The sequence below is a fragment of the Humulus lupulus genome, chromosome X (genome assembly GCF_963169125.1).
Source record: "Humulus lupulus chromosome X, drHumLupu1.1, whole genome shotgun sequence".
NCBI classification, from domain to species: domain Eukaryota; kingdom Viridiplantae; phylum Streptophyta; class Magnoliopsida; order Rosales; family Cannabaceae; genus Humulus; species Humulus lupulus.
Genome location: NC_084802.1, coordinates 30,610,033 through 30,623,419, shown reverse-complemented (window position 1 = coordinate 30,623,419; position 13,387 = coordinate 30,610,033). Strand labels below are relative to the sequence as shown.

Genomic DNA, 13,387 nt, shown 5'->3' with positions numbered 1-13,387 from the left:
TGATTATTACATGTATCTTAGTTGGACACTTTGATTATGATTTTGATCATGAATTAAAAGATTAAGATGCTTATGTTCAGCAAAATACTTCCAAGAAATATGATTAGTACAAGTACATAATGAAAAAAGTTGGTAGCATTTGAGGGATTAAACTATAGCAATGAAAGAAAAAAAAAATATATGGGATAATATAGCCTCATCAGTCATCAACCTTCTGCAGGAACACAGCATAATGAAAATTTCATCTGTTTGCCATAAAAATATTGCTAGACAATTTTATTGTGACAGTCTTGTCTCCATGAAGTTTAATAAAAAGGTCCAATTATTATGAGACATGTCTAGAATCCATTCTTTTTTGTTTTTCCTCTTCTTTTTTTATATAATTCTTTTGGCTGCTCCTTCTCATGATTAATTCAGTATTGATTATATTTTTTAGCTCATTACAAGTGTTGAATCACAAATATTCAACACTTGCATATATTTAGATAAAGTTTATTTCATTCATTCTCTATTCTCTTTGATAAATGTGGTGCTATTTGGAGAGACCAGTGATAAGGAACACAGCATAATGAAAATTTCATCTGTTTGCCATAATGGAGTTGTATTGTATTGTATGTATTTGGTTTCGATTCATGTTAGGGTGATTGGTGCAGGATAATTGGCCTTCTGTGATGGTTGCAATGGCAGGAGGGGTGGTACTTAGCCTTGGAAATCTCTCAACTCAGTGTGCTTGGGCTTTTGTTGGCTTATCAATCATAGAAGTGATCACTACAAGCATAACAGTTGTCATAGGTCCTTTCTTTCATTCTCTCTCTCTCTCTGACCATTTCTAAATGTTGATATTTGTCTGTGTTGCTCTTGTAGATACTGAATTTTTTGCTTCTGTTGCGATCTTTAATGGTGACAGGAACAACCTCGAATTACTTTTTAGACAATAGAATTAATAGAGCCGAGATCCTTTTCCCTGGTGTTGGCTGCTTCTTGGTTGCAGTTTGCCTTGCTTCTACTGTCCACTCATCTAATGCAGCTGATAATAAAGAAAAGCTTGAAGGTTTTTCATCTAAAGAGGGGTATGTTTCATTCATTAAATGTTAAGGTTATCAAAGAATTATCTTGTTTTTATTCATTTTTAAAACTAAATCATCGAGCTTGTTGAGTGATGCAATTTTTACTTAATTGTTTTGTTTGATGGTGCACTTAAGGATAATGAGAATGAGCATAAAACTAGCTGTACCATTATAGATGGCACTGTAAAAGACAATAATTTTTAGTATGGAAAATCAATTAAAATTCTCACATTTAGATGAAAAGTGATAATCTTGTGTTGCAAAAATACTACACAAAAATATTTGGACGTTCATCACCTGACATTCAAATCCAAACATCTCAGATTCTCTATCACATTTAATAATTATAACTCTTGCTACAGGTGTTTGGGAAAAGCACTCTCATTGGACTGTCCATATGTTTCTTTGCTGGTGTTTGCTTTTCTCTATTCTCACCAGCATTCAACTTGGGAACAAATGATCAATGGCATACATTGAAAGATGGGGTTCCTCACTTGGTTGTCTACACTGCATTCTTTTACTTCTCAGTATCTTGATTTGTCCTTGCTATAATCCTCACTTCACATTCCTTTACTACCCTGTGCTGGACTTACCGAAATCATCATTCAAGGCTTATATGTTGAATATTTAAGACTACTTGAATACTTTAAGAACATTTTGTTGTTGATGGCAGTGTTGAATGTTTTAAACTAATTTGTGGATTGTTAATATAATGTTGAATGTTTTTACTATTTGTTATTTGAAAATCAAGTTCATTTGATGATGCTAGTATATATTAGAAAGTTAATTTTAATTATATAAAAAAAATAAAAATATAATAGAATAAATTAGTGTTATATAAATGAATATATAATGAGAATTTAAACTTATCTAAATATTAAAATAATACGAAAAATGTGTTATAATATCTATTACAATAACACTTTTTATAAGTAAAGAATTTTGTTATGCAAACTTCATTATATAACACAAATAATGTGTTATACTAAAGTGTAGTATAACACAAAAAATGTGTTATACTAAAGTGTAGTATAACACAAATTTATAAGTATTGAAATGTGTTATATAATCGACTATAAATAATATAATTAAACACTTATCTATTTATTAAAATAACACAGAAAGTGTGTTATCGCTGACAGTATAATAACACATATGTATAACAATGATAAAGTGATATGTAAAGTACCCTGACCTACGATAACATAGTCGGTCTTAACACATCAAAAAGTGTTATGGTATGTTTTGATAACACATTTTTGGTGTTATTAAAAGCATATTTTCTTGTAATGATGGTTGTTACCAATGTTTAATTTGATATTTTATGGAATTAAAATAGAGATTTGAGAGTTACTTGGTTGTTGGAAACGTTCAAAATTGGATAAAATCGATTTTTGGAAAAGGTTGTCAGCCTCTCTGGTCACGGCCACTGGCTTCTGTCCCCCAAGCCACGGCCTGGGACAAACATTGGCCGCTGCCACAGTGCTTTTTCAGCTACCAATTTTCCAAACTTTTCCAAAGCATTCCAAATTCATTCCCACTTGATTTTGTAACTTCCATACACATTATGGGAGTTAAAATCACATCTCTAACAACCATATCTCTTATGGCTTTGAGAAATTCAAATCAAAATGTATAACATCAAATCTGCACATTATTAAGTAACATTTTAGAGTTACAAATTTGTAACTGAATTTGTAATGCCAGATATGTTATATATTTGAATATTCACATATATCCAAATATTGTAACTCTCTTTTATATGTTACAATATATGATACTCATTGTCACATTATTTAATCTAAATATCATATTATAAAATAATATAACAAAATCATAGTCATATTTCTCAAAATATAAGTAACCTAACAAATAACCATTTATATATATAGAATACTGAATATTAATATATGTAGCCAAAATATCACCAACATGGTCGACTACTAATAATAATAATGACAAATGGGATCAAGCGTAAAGTGGTACATCACTACAAAAATTCTTAGTTTTAGTCACAACAAATTTTGTGACTAAAAACAAAAAATTTGTGACTAAAGAAAAATCATTATACCTATGTTATCACTAAAAAGTCCGTGGCTAAAAGTATTAGTCACAAAGATCACAATTTGTTGTCACTAAATGTATTTTTAGTCACAACAAACTTTATCACTAAAAATAATAGGTTGTGACTAAAACTACATTAGTGACAATTTGTGATTAAGTATGACTTTTTAGTCACAAGTAATTTTTTGTTGTTACTAAAAGTGGCATTTAGTCACACAAAATATATGTTGTGACTAAAAAGTTGTCACTAAAGGTTACTTTTATTTGTAGTGCATTAATTTATCTAAAGTAGCCACTTCTTATTAATTAAGGATATATATATGTGTGTGTGTGTGTGTGTGTTAGTTATTCACAACAATTACATGAAGTGAAATTGGTTGATCAATACTGGAACAGTTAAGATATATAGTAAATTTGTGCACTTAATTTGGTCAGATAATCTCAGGCAAAAAAATAAGGTGAGTGCTAAGTAGGTGACCTCTATCATGCAATAAGTACCACCCAAAAACAAGGGTACTAATCCGATAATTCTTCTTTAGGTTTGTTGGGTTTGTTTCCTTAATTTATGTTTTTTCTATTGGATACTATTTGATATGTTAATTCAATATGAAAATGTTATATATTAATTTATAATTGATGAGTTTGAGTGAGATAAGAATTTTTCAAATTGACATGTGCTTATAGCATACTCTTTTTATATATACGCATGCATGTATACATTTCTCGAACAAGATTGCTTATTATTGTACAAGCTATAGCACTGTACCAATAGTGGACATGGCTTCTAAGCCTGGAATCCTCACTGATTGGCCATGGAAGCCTCTCGGAAAACTTAAGGTACTTTTCCTGAAACATTATATCAAATTTCTCGTGCATCTCTTTCTCTCTCTTTCTCAGATCACTACTATTCATCTATATATCTATATACGATATTTAACTTCGAGTAGTTACATGGTTTGCATTATAATAACATTTAATAATGTGTAAATAGTAAAGATTATATATATAAAATAAAAAAACTTTGCTATCAAATAAGAAACTTTCACATATACTATAATATATATATATATATATATTCTTCGTTTTGCAGTATTTAATATTAGCGCCATGGGCGATTAGGAGCACGTACATGTATGTAACAAAGGAGGATCCAAGAGAGAGAGACTTGTCAACTTTTCTCATTTTTCCATTTTTGTTGTCAAGAATGCTTCACAACCAGATTTGGATCTCTCTTTCTCGTTACCGATTGGCCAAAGGGAAAAACAGAATAGTTGACAAGAGTCTTGAGTTTGATCAAGTCGATAGAGAAAGAAATTGGTATAATAAATAAATGTTTATTATTTTATATATATTATATTGTCTATTTTTATTTTATTTTATTCGTTTGCCTATATATATATATATATATATATATATTATTAGGGATGACCAAATACTGTTCAATGGAATACTGTTCTACTTGGCAACCCATATATTTCCAAATTGTACGAACGTGCCTATATGGAGGACAGATGGAGTCATTATAACGATTCTGCTTCATGTTGGTGCTGTGGAATTTCTGTACTATTGGCTACACAGAGCTCTTCATCACCGCTATCTCTACTCTCGTTATCATTCTCATCACCATTCCTCAATTGTTACTGAGCCCATTACTTGTAAGCTATATAAATATATATTTGTATATTACCCATGAGAGTTGAGTTGGAGTACGTACTATATTAATTGATTATTATATTTGTATATTACTGCAGCTGTGGCTCATCCATTTGCAGAGCACGTGGCATATTTCCTTCTCTTTGCAATCCCATTACTGACATCAGTACTTACCGATACTCGCTCCATAGCTGTGTTAATAGGTTACATCGTTTATATCGATTTCATGAATAACTTGGGTCACTGCAACTTCGAGCTGATTCCCAAGTGGCTCTTCTATGTCTTCCCCCCTCTCAAGTACCTTATATATACCCCCTCGTACGTATAAACTCTCTCTAGCTTTGTAATCTTAATTATATGTGTATTGAGATCTTAACATTAATACATATATACATATTTTGTAGGTTTCATTCGTTGCACCACACTCAGTTTCGAACCAATTATTGCTTGTTCATGCCAATGTATGATTACATCTATGGAACAGCGGACGAATCTTCGGAATATTTGTATGAAATGTCACTGAAAAGAAAGGAGGAAATACCAAATGTGGTGTATCTAACGCATATGACCACACCGGAATCCATATACCATATGCAGATAGGGTTTCCTGCTTTGGCCTCTAGGCCTCACTCTTCATCAAAATGGTACCTTTGGTTCATGTGGCCTCTCACTGCTTGGTCTACTCTATTGGCTGGGATTTATGGCCGAACTTTCGTGGTTGAGAGCCACCGTTTCCATAAACTCACATTGCAAACTTGGGCTATACCAAAGTACAAGATACAAGTATGCATGCATATACTACTACATACTTTTATAAATTAATCATGATGATCAAATATTACAGAATTAGCATATACTATAACATTATGTATGCATGTATTTGCTTCAGTATTTTCTACAATGGCAAAAATCATCGATTAACAATTTGATTGAGAAAGCCATACTTGACGCTGAGGAGAAGGGTGTCAAAGTATTGAGTCTAGGTCTCTTGAATCAGGCATGTATATTGCCCTAATTAACTCTTAATTGAAATATATTTAATATATAAAAATGATTAATTTTCATGTATGCATGCAGAAGGAAGAGTTGAATGCATATGGTGAAGTCTACGTGAAAAGACACCCTGAGTTGAAGGTGAATGTTGTAGATGGCAGTAGCCTAGCAGTGGGTGTTGTACTAAACTCCATACCAATAGGAACAACCCAAGTCTTGCTAACTGGCAATCTTACTAAGTTTGCTTATGCCATTGCTTTAGCTCTATGCCAGAAGGGTATCCAGGTAATAAAATTACATTTTTTAAATATAAATAATAATATGTGTTGACATAAAGTCATGATATAAGCATACACTACGTACCAGAATCGACTTGAAAACAAGGATCAAGTCGGTTCAAAAGGAGAAATTAACTGAAAAGAAAAAAGAGTAAAGATTGTCACACATTCAAAAAAAAATCTTTGAGAAATACAGCAAAACTCAACCTATATCAAGGAGAGACAAGAATACATAACCATCAACGCATTTCAAGAAAATCAATCTATCAATAGGTTCTCACAATAAAAATAGCTCTTACTAACAAAACTAATAACAAATCTATATTAAAGAAAGCTTTCAAAAACTAAAATTAATATATAGTTTTCAAAAATCTATATTAAAATATATATCTGATAACCATGACCAAATCATGAATTAGAACAACAAAATCAAAGTTCAAAGAGAAATAATCGAAAGAGAGATCAAAAAGATAGTTATGAAAAGTATTTGTCGCGTGAAGATGTAGATCAATATTACAAGTTGCTACACATTCCTTGAATACTCTAGAATATGCTAGACAATTGTAGAATACTTTACTCTGTAATTTTCTAGATATTTGTAGAACTAGATTACTCTAGAATTTCTTATAAGCATTTCTAGAAAACTTAAGTCTAGAACATTCTAGTTATGCTTGAGAAACAAGAAAATTTGTGTGGTTAATATTCCTTCTAGTAAAAGAAGGATCTAGAACAAGTAATTCTAGCCACAAATGTAAAGTAGGCTTGCCACTATAAATAGCCCATCATGGTTAGCAAATAGTGTACCATAAACAACAAACCATCAATAAATCTCTCTACTACTTTCTACTATCCTCTACTCTCTAAAACATAAACATTACTCCTCGAAACCCAAATTTATTCACTTGTCCACTCAACAACATCAACTATAATATCATAACTCATCGTTACTCTAGCCACTACTACTACTCTAAATATTCTAAACTACAACAAATCATCACTATTTTCTCTATCCCAAATTCACAAACCTTCAATGGTACCAGAGCCAGGTCGATTCAAACACTGGGCGTAATACTTTCCGCACATCATGACAACCGATTCCAACCGCTCTTCTCTACCTCTTCCAATTTTTCATGGAGAAAACTATGATTTTTGGTCCATCAAAATGAGGACCTATTTTCGATCACAAAATCTATGGAAAATTTTTGAGGTTGGATTTACTATTCCAAAAGACACTTCGTCTCTCTCGGAAAATCAAAAGAAGGCCCTAGAGGAGAATCAACAAAAAGATTCTCAAGCGTTATTCTGCTTGCAGCAAGCTATGGCAGATGATATATTTCCACGGATTATGGGCGCATCAACTACAAAAGAAGCATGGGACACGTTGCAGGAGGAGTCCAAGGAACAGTCAAGGTACGCACGGTTAAACTACAGAAGCTCAGAAAAGATTTTGAGAATCTTAAAATGAAGGATAATGAGACTGTAAAAGATTATTATTCTAGAATAAAAGAAATAGTAAATAAAATGGGAGCCTATGGAGAAATAATTTTTTACAAGAAAATAGTAGAAAAAATACTAATTTCTTGTACAGAAAAATATGATGCAATAATCTCTGTGATAGAAGAAACAAAAGATTTAGATACCCTATCACCAACTGAATTAATGGGCTCTCTCGAAGCATACGAAAGTAGGCGGGAAAGGCATAATGAAAATTCGACTGAAAATGTCTTTCAGTCTAAAATTAATCCGCGGTCTCAAAAATCTAAAGTTGATGGGAGAAAATCATTAGAAATTTTAAAAGTAGGAGTTATCAAGAAAAACAAAAAGAAAATAACGACAAATATTCTCCATGTGGCATCTGTAAAAGAAAAAGTCACTTGGAGAAAGACTGTTGATTTAAAGGAAAACCTCAGTGCCAAAATTGTAAAAAATTTGGCCACACTGAAAAAACTGGTCGTTTTAAGAAATCCCATCAAGCTAATTTTTTAGAAGAGAAAAATCATAAAAATAATCTCTTCTATGTCTGCCAAGTTGCATCAGAAGAAAAAGATACTTGGAATATTGATAGTGGTTGCAGTAATCACATGACAAAAAATGAAAGCATCTTTTGTAGTCTTGATAAATCCAAGACTAGAATCAAGATTGGTAATGGTGACTTCATGGAAGCAGTTGGAAAAGGCACCATTGCCATTGACACAAAAAAAGGCAAGAGATACATCAATGATGTACTCTTAGTACCCAACATCGATTAGAACCTACTCAGTGTAGGACAAATGATTGAAAAAGGGTACTCTTTGCATTTTGAAGGAGATTCTTGCACAATCTATGACAAGCAAGATAAATCCTTTCAAATTGCAAAGATAAAAATGAAAGAAAATAGATGTTTTCCTTTACAATGGAGATACGCAAGCAATGTCGTAATGCAAGCGCAAGCAGATGAATCGTGGCTATGGCATAGAAGGTTTGGACATCTCAATTTCCACGGGCTAAAGATCTTCCAGCAGAAGAATATGATGCGAGACCTCCCACCAATCAAGGAGCTCAACACAATATGTGAAGGGTGCATGCTCGGCAAGCAACATCGACAACCTTTTCCATCCGGCAAAGCTTGGAGAGCCAAAGAGCCACTGGAGTTAATCCACACAGACGTTTGCGGGCCTATGTGTACTGCATCAAATGATCAAAACAGGTACTTCATTCTCTTTATCGGCGACTTTACTAGAATGACATGGGTTTATTTTTTGCGACAAAAATCGCAAGTTTTCGATATTTACAATAAATTCAAAACCCGTGTCAAAAAAGCAAAGTGGTCGTAACATCAAGACAATAAGAAGTGACAGAGGAAAATAATACACTTCTAACGAGTTCAACAAGTTCTGCGAAGAAGAAGGCATGGAGCATCAACTCACAGTTGGATACGCACCAGAACAAAACGGTGTGTCTGAAAGAAAAAACAGAACTGTTATGGAGATAGCAAGAGCTATGCTCATGGAGAACGGTCTTCCAAAAAGATTTTGGGCAGAGGCAGTAAGCACTGCAGTCTACTTGCTCAACTAATGTCCAACCAAAGTTGTGCAAGATAAGACCCCGATCGAAGCTTGGAGTGGACGGAAACCATCAGCAAAGCATCTTAAGGTCTTCGGCAGCATATGCTACACTCACATTCCAAAAGAAAAAAGAGGCAAGCTAGATGAGAAAACTGAGAAAGGAATTTTCTTAGGCTATAGTACTCAATCAAAAGGCTATTGAGTCTATAGCTTAGGAACGAAGAAGCTCATAATCAGCCGAGACATACAATTCGACGAAGATGCAACATACAATTGGGAGACAGAAGAAGTTGAAAGAAAGATTGTCAACATTCCTCTATTGTCGAGACAAGAACTTGATCAAAATGATTTTCCAACTCAACCAACCACGGAGGAAACGACACAAGTCATAGAATCCCCGCCAGACTCACCACCATTGCGAACGAGATCATTAGCAGAGATCTACGAGACATGCAACTTAATGCTTATGGAGCCAGAAAGCTTTGAAGCTGCTCAAAAGCAAGAAGTATGGAGAAAAGCTATAAACGAAGAGATAAAGGTGATCGAGAAGAATGAGACTTGGGAGCTTGTAGATCGTCCACAAGACAAAGACACTATAGGAGTCAAGTGAGTTTACAAGACAAAGCTCAACTCAGACGACTCGATTCAAAAGCATAAAGCAAGGTTAGTCGCTAAAGGATACTCACAACAACATGGAGTTGACTACAATGAAACATTTGCTCCAGTTGCACGCCTCGACACAATCAGGGCTTTGATTGCTCTAGCTGCATAGAAGAAATGGAAGATTTTCCAACTAGACGTGAAGTCAGCATTTCTCAACGGCTATCTCAAAGAAGAAATCTATGTGGAGCAGCCCCAAGGGTTCGTGGTGCAAGGACAAGAAGCTAAAGTTCTCAAGTTAAAAAAGGCTTTATATGGCCTAAAGCAAGCTCCAAGAGCCTGGTATAGCAGGATTGATAGCTACTTCACTGAACAAGGATTCAGGAGGAGCAAAAGTGAGCCAACACTCTACATCAAGACTCAAGGTACGAGTGATACACTTGTTGTCTCTCTATATGTTGATGATCTCATCTATACAGACAACAATAAGGAGATGATCAAGAAATTTAAAGAAGACATGATGAAGAGTTTCGAGATGACTGATTTGGGCTTAATGCACTACTTTCTCGGGATTGAAATAACTCAAAAAGAAGATGGGATCTTCATTTCACAAAAGAAGTATACAAAGACACTATTGAAGAAGTTCAAAATGGAGGGATGTAAGACAGTATCAACTCCACTAGACAACAATAAAGCTCTCAAGAAAGAGGACAGGTCACCAAAAGCATATGAATCGAAGTTTAGAAGTTTAATTGGCAGCTTACTCTATCTGACAGCTACAAGACTAGACATTATGTATGCAGTCAGTTTCCTATCAAGATTCATGCACGGTCTAAGTCAAGTTCACTACGGAGCAGCCAAGAGAGTCCTTAGATACTTGCAAGGGACAAAGAACTACGGAATATGGTATGGAGTCACGCAAGAGTCAAAACTCATTGGCTACACAGATAGTGACTGGGCAGGATCGGTTGACGACATGAAAAGTACATCAGGATATGCTTTCACAATTGGATCAGGGATATTTTCCTGGGCATCAAAGAATCAAGCGACAGTTGCACAATCATCAGCTGAAGCAGAGTATATTGCTGCAGCAATGACTATAAGCCAAGCTATATGGCTGAAAAGAATACTTGAAGACATGGAAGAATCACAAAATGAAGCTACAAAGATCTACTGCGATAGCAAATCAGCTATTGCAATGGCCAAAAATCTTGTATTTCGCAGCAGAACGAAGCATATAAGCATCAAGTATCATTTCATCAGAGAAGCTGAAACAAACAAAGAAATAGAACTCAAGCACTGCAGGACTGAAGAACAGTTAGCATATATATTCACAAAGGCACTACCAAGAGAAAAGTTCGAGCTACTACGAGGCATGATTGGAGTTACTAAAATGTGTACCAAGGAGGAGTATTAGAAGTTGCTACACATTTCTTGAATACTCTAGAATATGATAGACATTTGTAGAATACTTTACTCTATAATTTTCTAGATATTTGTAGAACTAAATTACTCTAGAATTTCTTATAAGCATTTCTAGAAAACTTAAGTCTAGAACATTCTAGTTATGCTTGAGAAACAAGAAAATTTGTGTGGTTAATATTCATTCTAGTAAAAAAAGGATCTAGAACAAGTAATTCTAGCCACAAATATAAAATATAGGATAGCCATTATAAATACCCCATTATGGTTAGCAAATGGTATACCAGAAACAACAAACCATCAATAAAACTCTACTACTTTCTACTATCCTCTACTCTCTAAAACATAAACTTTACTCCTCCAAACCCAAATTTCTTCACTTGTCCATTCAACAACATCAACTATAATATCATGACCCATCATTACTCTAGCCACCACTACTAGTACTCATCAAATATTCTAAACTACAACAAATCATCACTATTTTCTCTATCCCAAATTCACAAACCTTCAATCAACGATTGTTGCTCTATCAATGTGGGAACCAAAACCCTAAGGATGAACAATACAAAAAAGATTTTATTTTAAGTATAGTAATATATATATATATATGCATAATAATATTTTTATTTTTATGATCAGGTAGCTTCTTCTAAGGATGACGAGTACAAGAAACTCAAGAAATCATTAATCAACATATCCAGTTCCACCACTAAAAATTGTTTGGTGCTCTCGAAAAGTTACTCTCAAAAGGTAATTAATATTAATGAAGTTTATGATCAATAATAATAATTGTTGTTATAGTCAATAATAAGAATTAGTGAATGATATATAGATTTGGTTAGTGGGAGATGGAGTGAGTAAAGAGGAACAAGTAAAAGCTCCAAAGGGAACAATATTCATTCCCTTCACGCAATTCCCACCTCACCCATTTCGCAAGGATTGCTTTTACCACTACACACCAGCAATGCACACTCCTACATCTCTTGAGAATCTTCATTCATGTGAGGTATATATCTTATTTAATTTGACTATACATATATGTTATGTTAGTGCATGAAAATTGTTACATTATATATATGTATATATATAACTGAAAAAATTAATGTTGAATTTATGAACAGAATTGGTTGCCAAGAAGAGTGATGAGTGCATGGCGTATAGCAGGAATAGTACATGGCTTAGAAGGCTGGAGTGAGCATGAGTGTGGCTTTCACATTGCCAATATTCACAAAGTTTGGGAAGCCACTCTTCGTCATGGATTTCAGCCACTACCAATCACATCTGCTCATCACAAATTTTAACTTATAATTATTATTCTATACATATAATAGTTAAGACTAAATTAATATTATTTCTTATATAAAACTTACATAATAACAAATATGATAGTTTCAAAGTTCTGTAATAATAATATCTTCTAAATGGGGATCAATGTTTATTTTATTAATGTGTGTTCATCATGTTAGTAGGTAGTACTTATAACTAATATTTTTTTCTTATTTCATTTGTTTGGTTTTGCTTATTTAAATATAAAATACATAGCATGATACTACTACAAATTGGTGCTAGCTGTATGACATAAAAAATCTAGATACACAGAAACAGGTTAAACTGTCCAAATCAGCCTACTTTTTGCTAGGGTTTCTTCGGCCATATACTTGGCCCAACCAAACTCTTTTAATTTAATGTCTATTATTTTACTTATATCATAATATATATAGAGGAAATTAAATTTCATGTGGGATTTTTAATAGAGTGTGCAAAAATATGGATTTTTTTTCAAAAAAAAAAATTAATCTATGGTTTTTTAAGAATTTTCACTTTTATGAGTTTCTTTTCTCATATTTTTTTATAAAATTTGGTTTATGTCATAATTTTATTCTTAGTCAAGTTTTATTAATTTGGAAGGGTATGTTTGTAATTTAAGTATTATTTTTTTAGCTTATTTTTTTTTATATTATTTTTATATTACTAATTTTATATTAATTTTTTCTTTGGTTGTTTTGTATTTTTTTTTTTTTTTGTAATATGAATTGTGTTTAAAATTATTTTTTATTTATTATAAACATTTTTTCCTTTTTTTTTAGATTTTACGTTTCTTTTTTCAAATTCTTGGTAAGGTAACCAGTTATTTGATTGATCTTTGACAGTTGTGTAAAAAAAATCTTAGAGTTGGGTTAAATAACATGTACCAAAAGGGGTAACCAGTTATCCTGAGATGAGTAACATCAAAATAAATATGAAAATAAACATCAAATTTGAA

General features: G+C 32.9%; 2 protein-coding genes across 2 annotated transcripts; both read left to right on the top strand.

The window, feature by feature from the left end:
* The first annotated feature begins 842 nt into the window (after nt 1–842).
* Nucleotides 843–1,582, top strand: LOC133804198 (ureide permease 3-like). Its single transcript, XM_062242357.1, has 2 exons — nt 843–1,070; nt 1,430–1,582. Exons 1-2 carry the CDS (start codon nt 898–900, stop codon nt 1,542–1,544), a joined length of 288 nt encoding a protein of 95 aa, XP_062098341.1. The 5' UTR covers nt 843–897; the 3' UTR covers nt 1,545–1,582.
* A 2,326-nt stretch (nt 1,583–3,908) lies between these two features.
* On the top strand, nt 3,909–12,425 carry LOC133803936 (very-long-chain aldehyde decarbonylase CER1-like). The gene is made up of 10 exons (XM_062242078.1): nt 3,909–3,968; nt 4,222–4,448; nt 4,554–4,786; nt 4,883–5,102; nt 5,189–5,567; nt 5,674–5,781; nt 5,862–6,062; nt 11,764–11,874; nt 11,957–12,130; nt 12,246–12,425. Exons 1-10 carry the CDS (start codon nt 3,909–3,911, stop codon nt 12,423–12,425), a joined length of 1,893 nt encoding a protein of 630 aa, XP_062098062.1.
* Nucleotides 12,426–13,387: the final 962 nt, after the last annotated feature.

What these genes read in the sequence shown, in the direction of transcription:
- LOC133804198 (XM_062242357.1), top strand. Translation starts at nt 898, where the DNA reads ATGGTGACAGGAACAACCTCGAATTACTTTTTAGACAATAGAATTAAT. An exon ending in GGTTTTTCATCTAAAGAGGG is followed by an intron (nt 1,071 to 1,429) that starts GTATGTTTCATT and finishes CTCTTGCTACAG; the next exon opens with GTGTTTGGGAAAAGCACTCT.
- LOC133803936 (XM_062242078.1), top strand. Translation starts at nt 3,909, where the DNA reads ATGGCTTCTAAGCCTGGAATCCTCACTGATTGGCCATGGAAGCCTCTC. An exon ending in TACCTTATATATACCCCCTC is followed by an intron (nt 5,103 to 5,188) that starts GTACGTATAAAC and finishes CATATTTTGTAG; the next exon opens with GTTTCATTCGTTGCACCACA. An exon ending in TATGCCAGAAGGGTATCCAG is followed by an intron (nt 6,063 to 11,763) that starts GTAATAAAATTA and finishes TTTTATGATCAG; the next exon opens with GTAGCTTCTTCTAAGGATGA.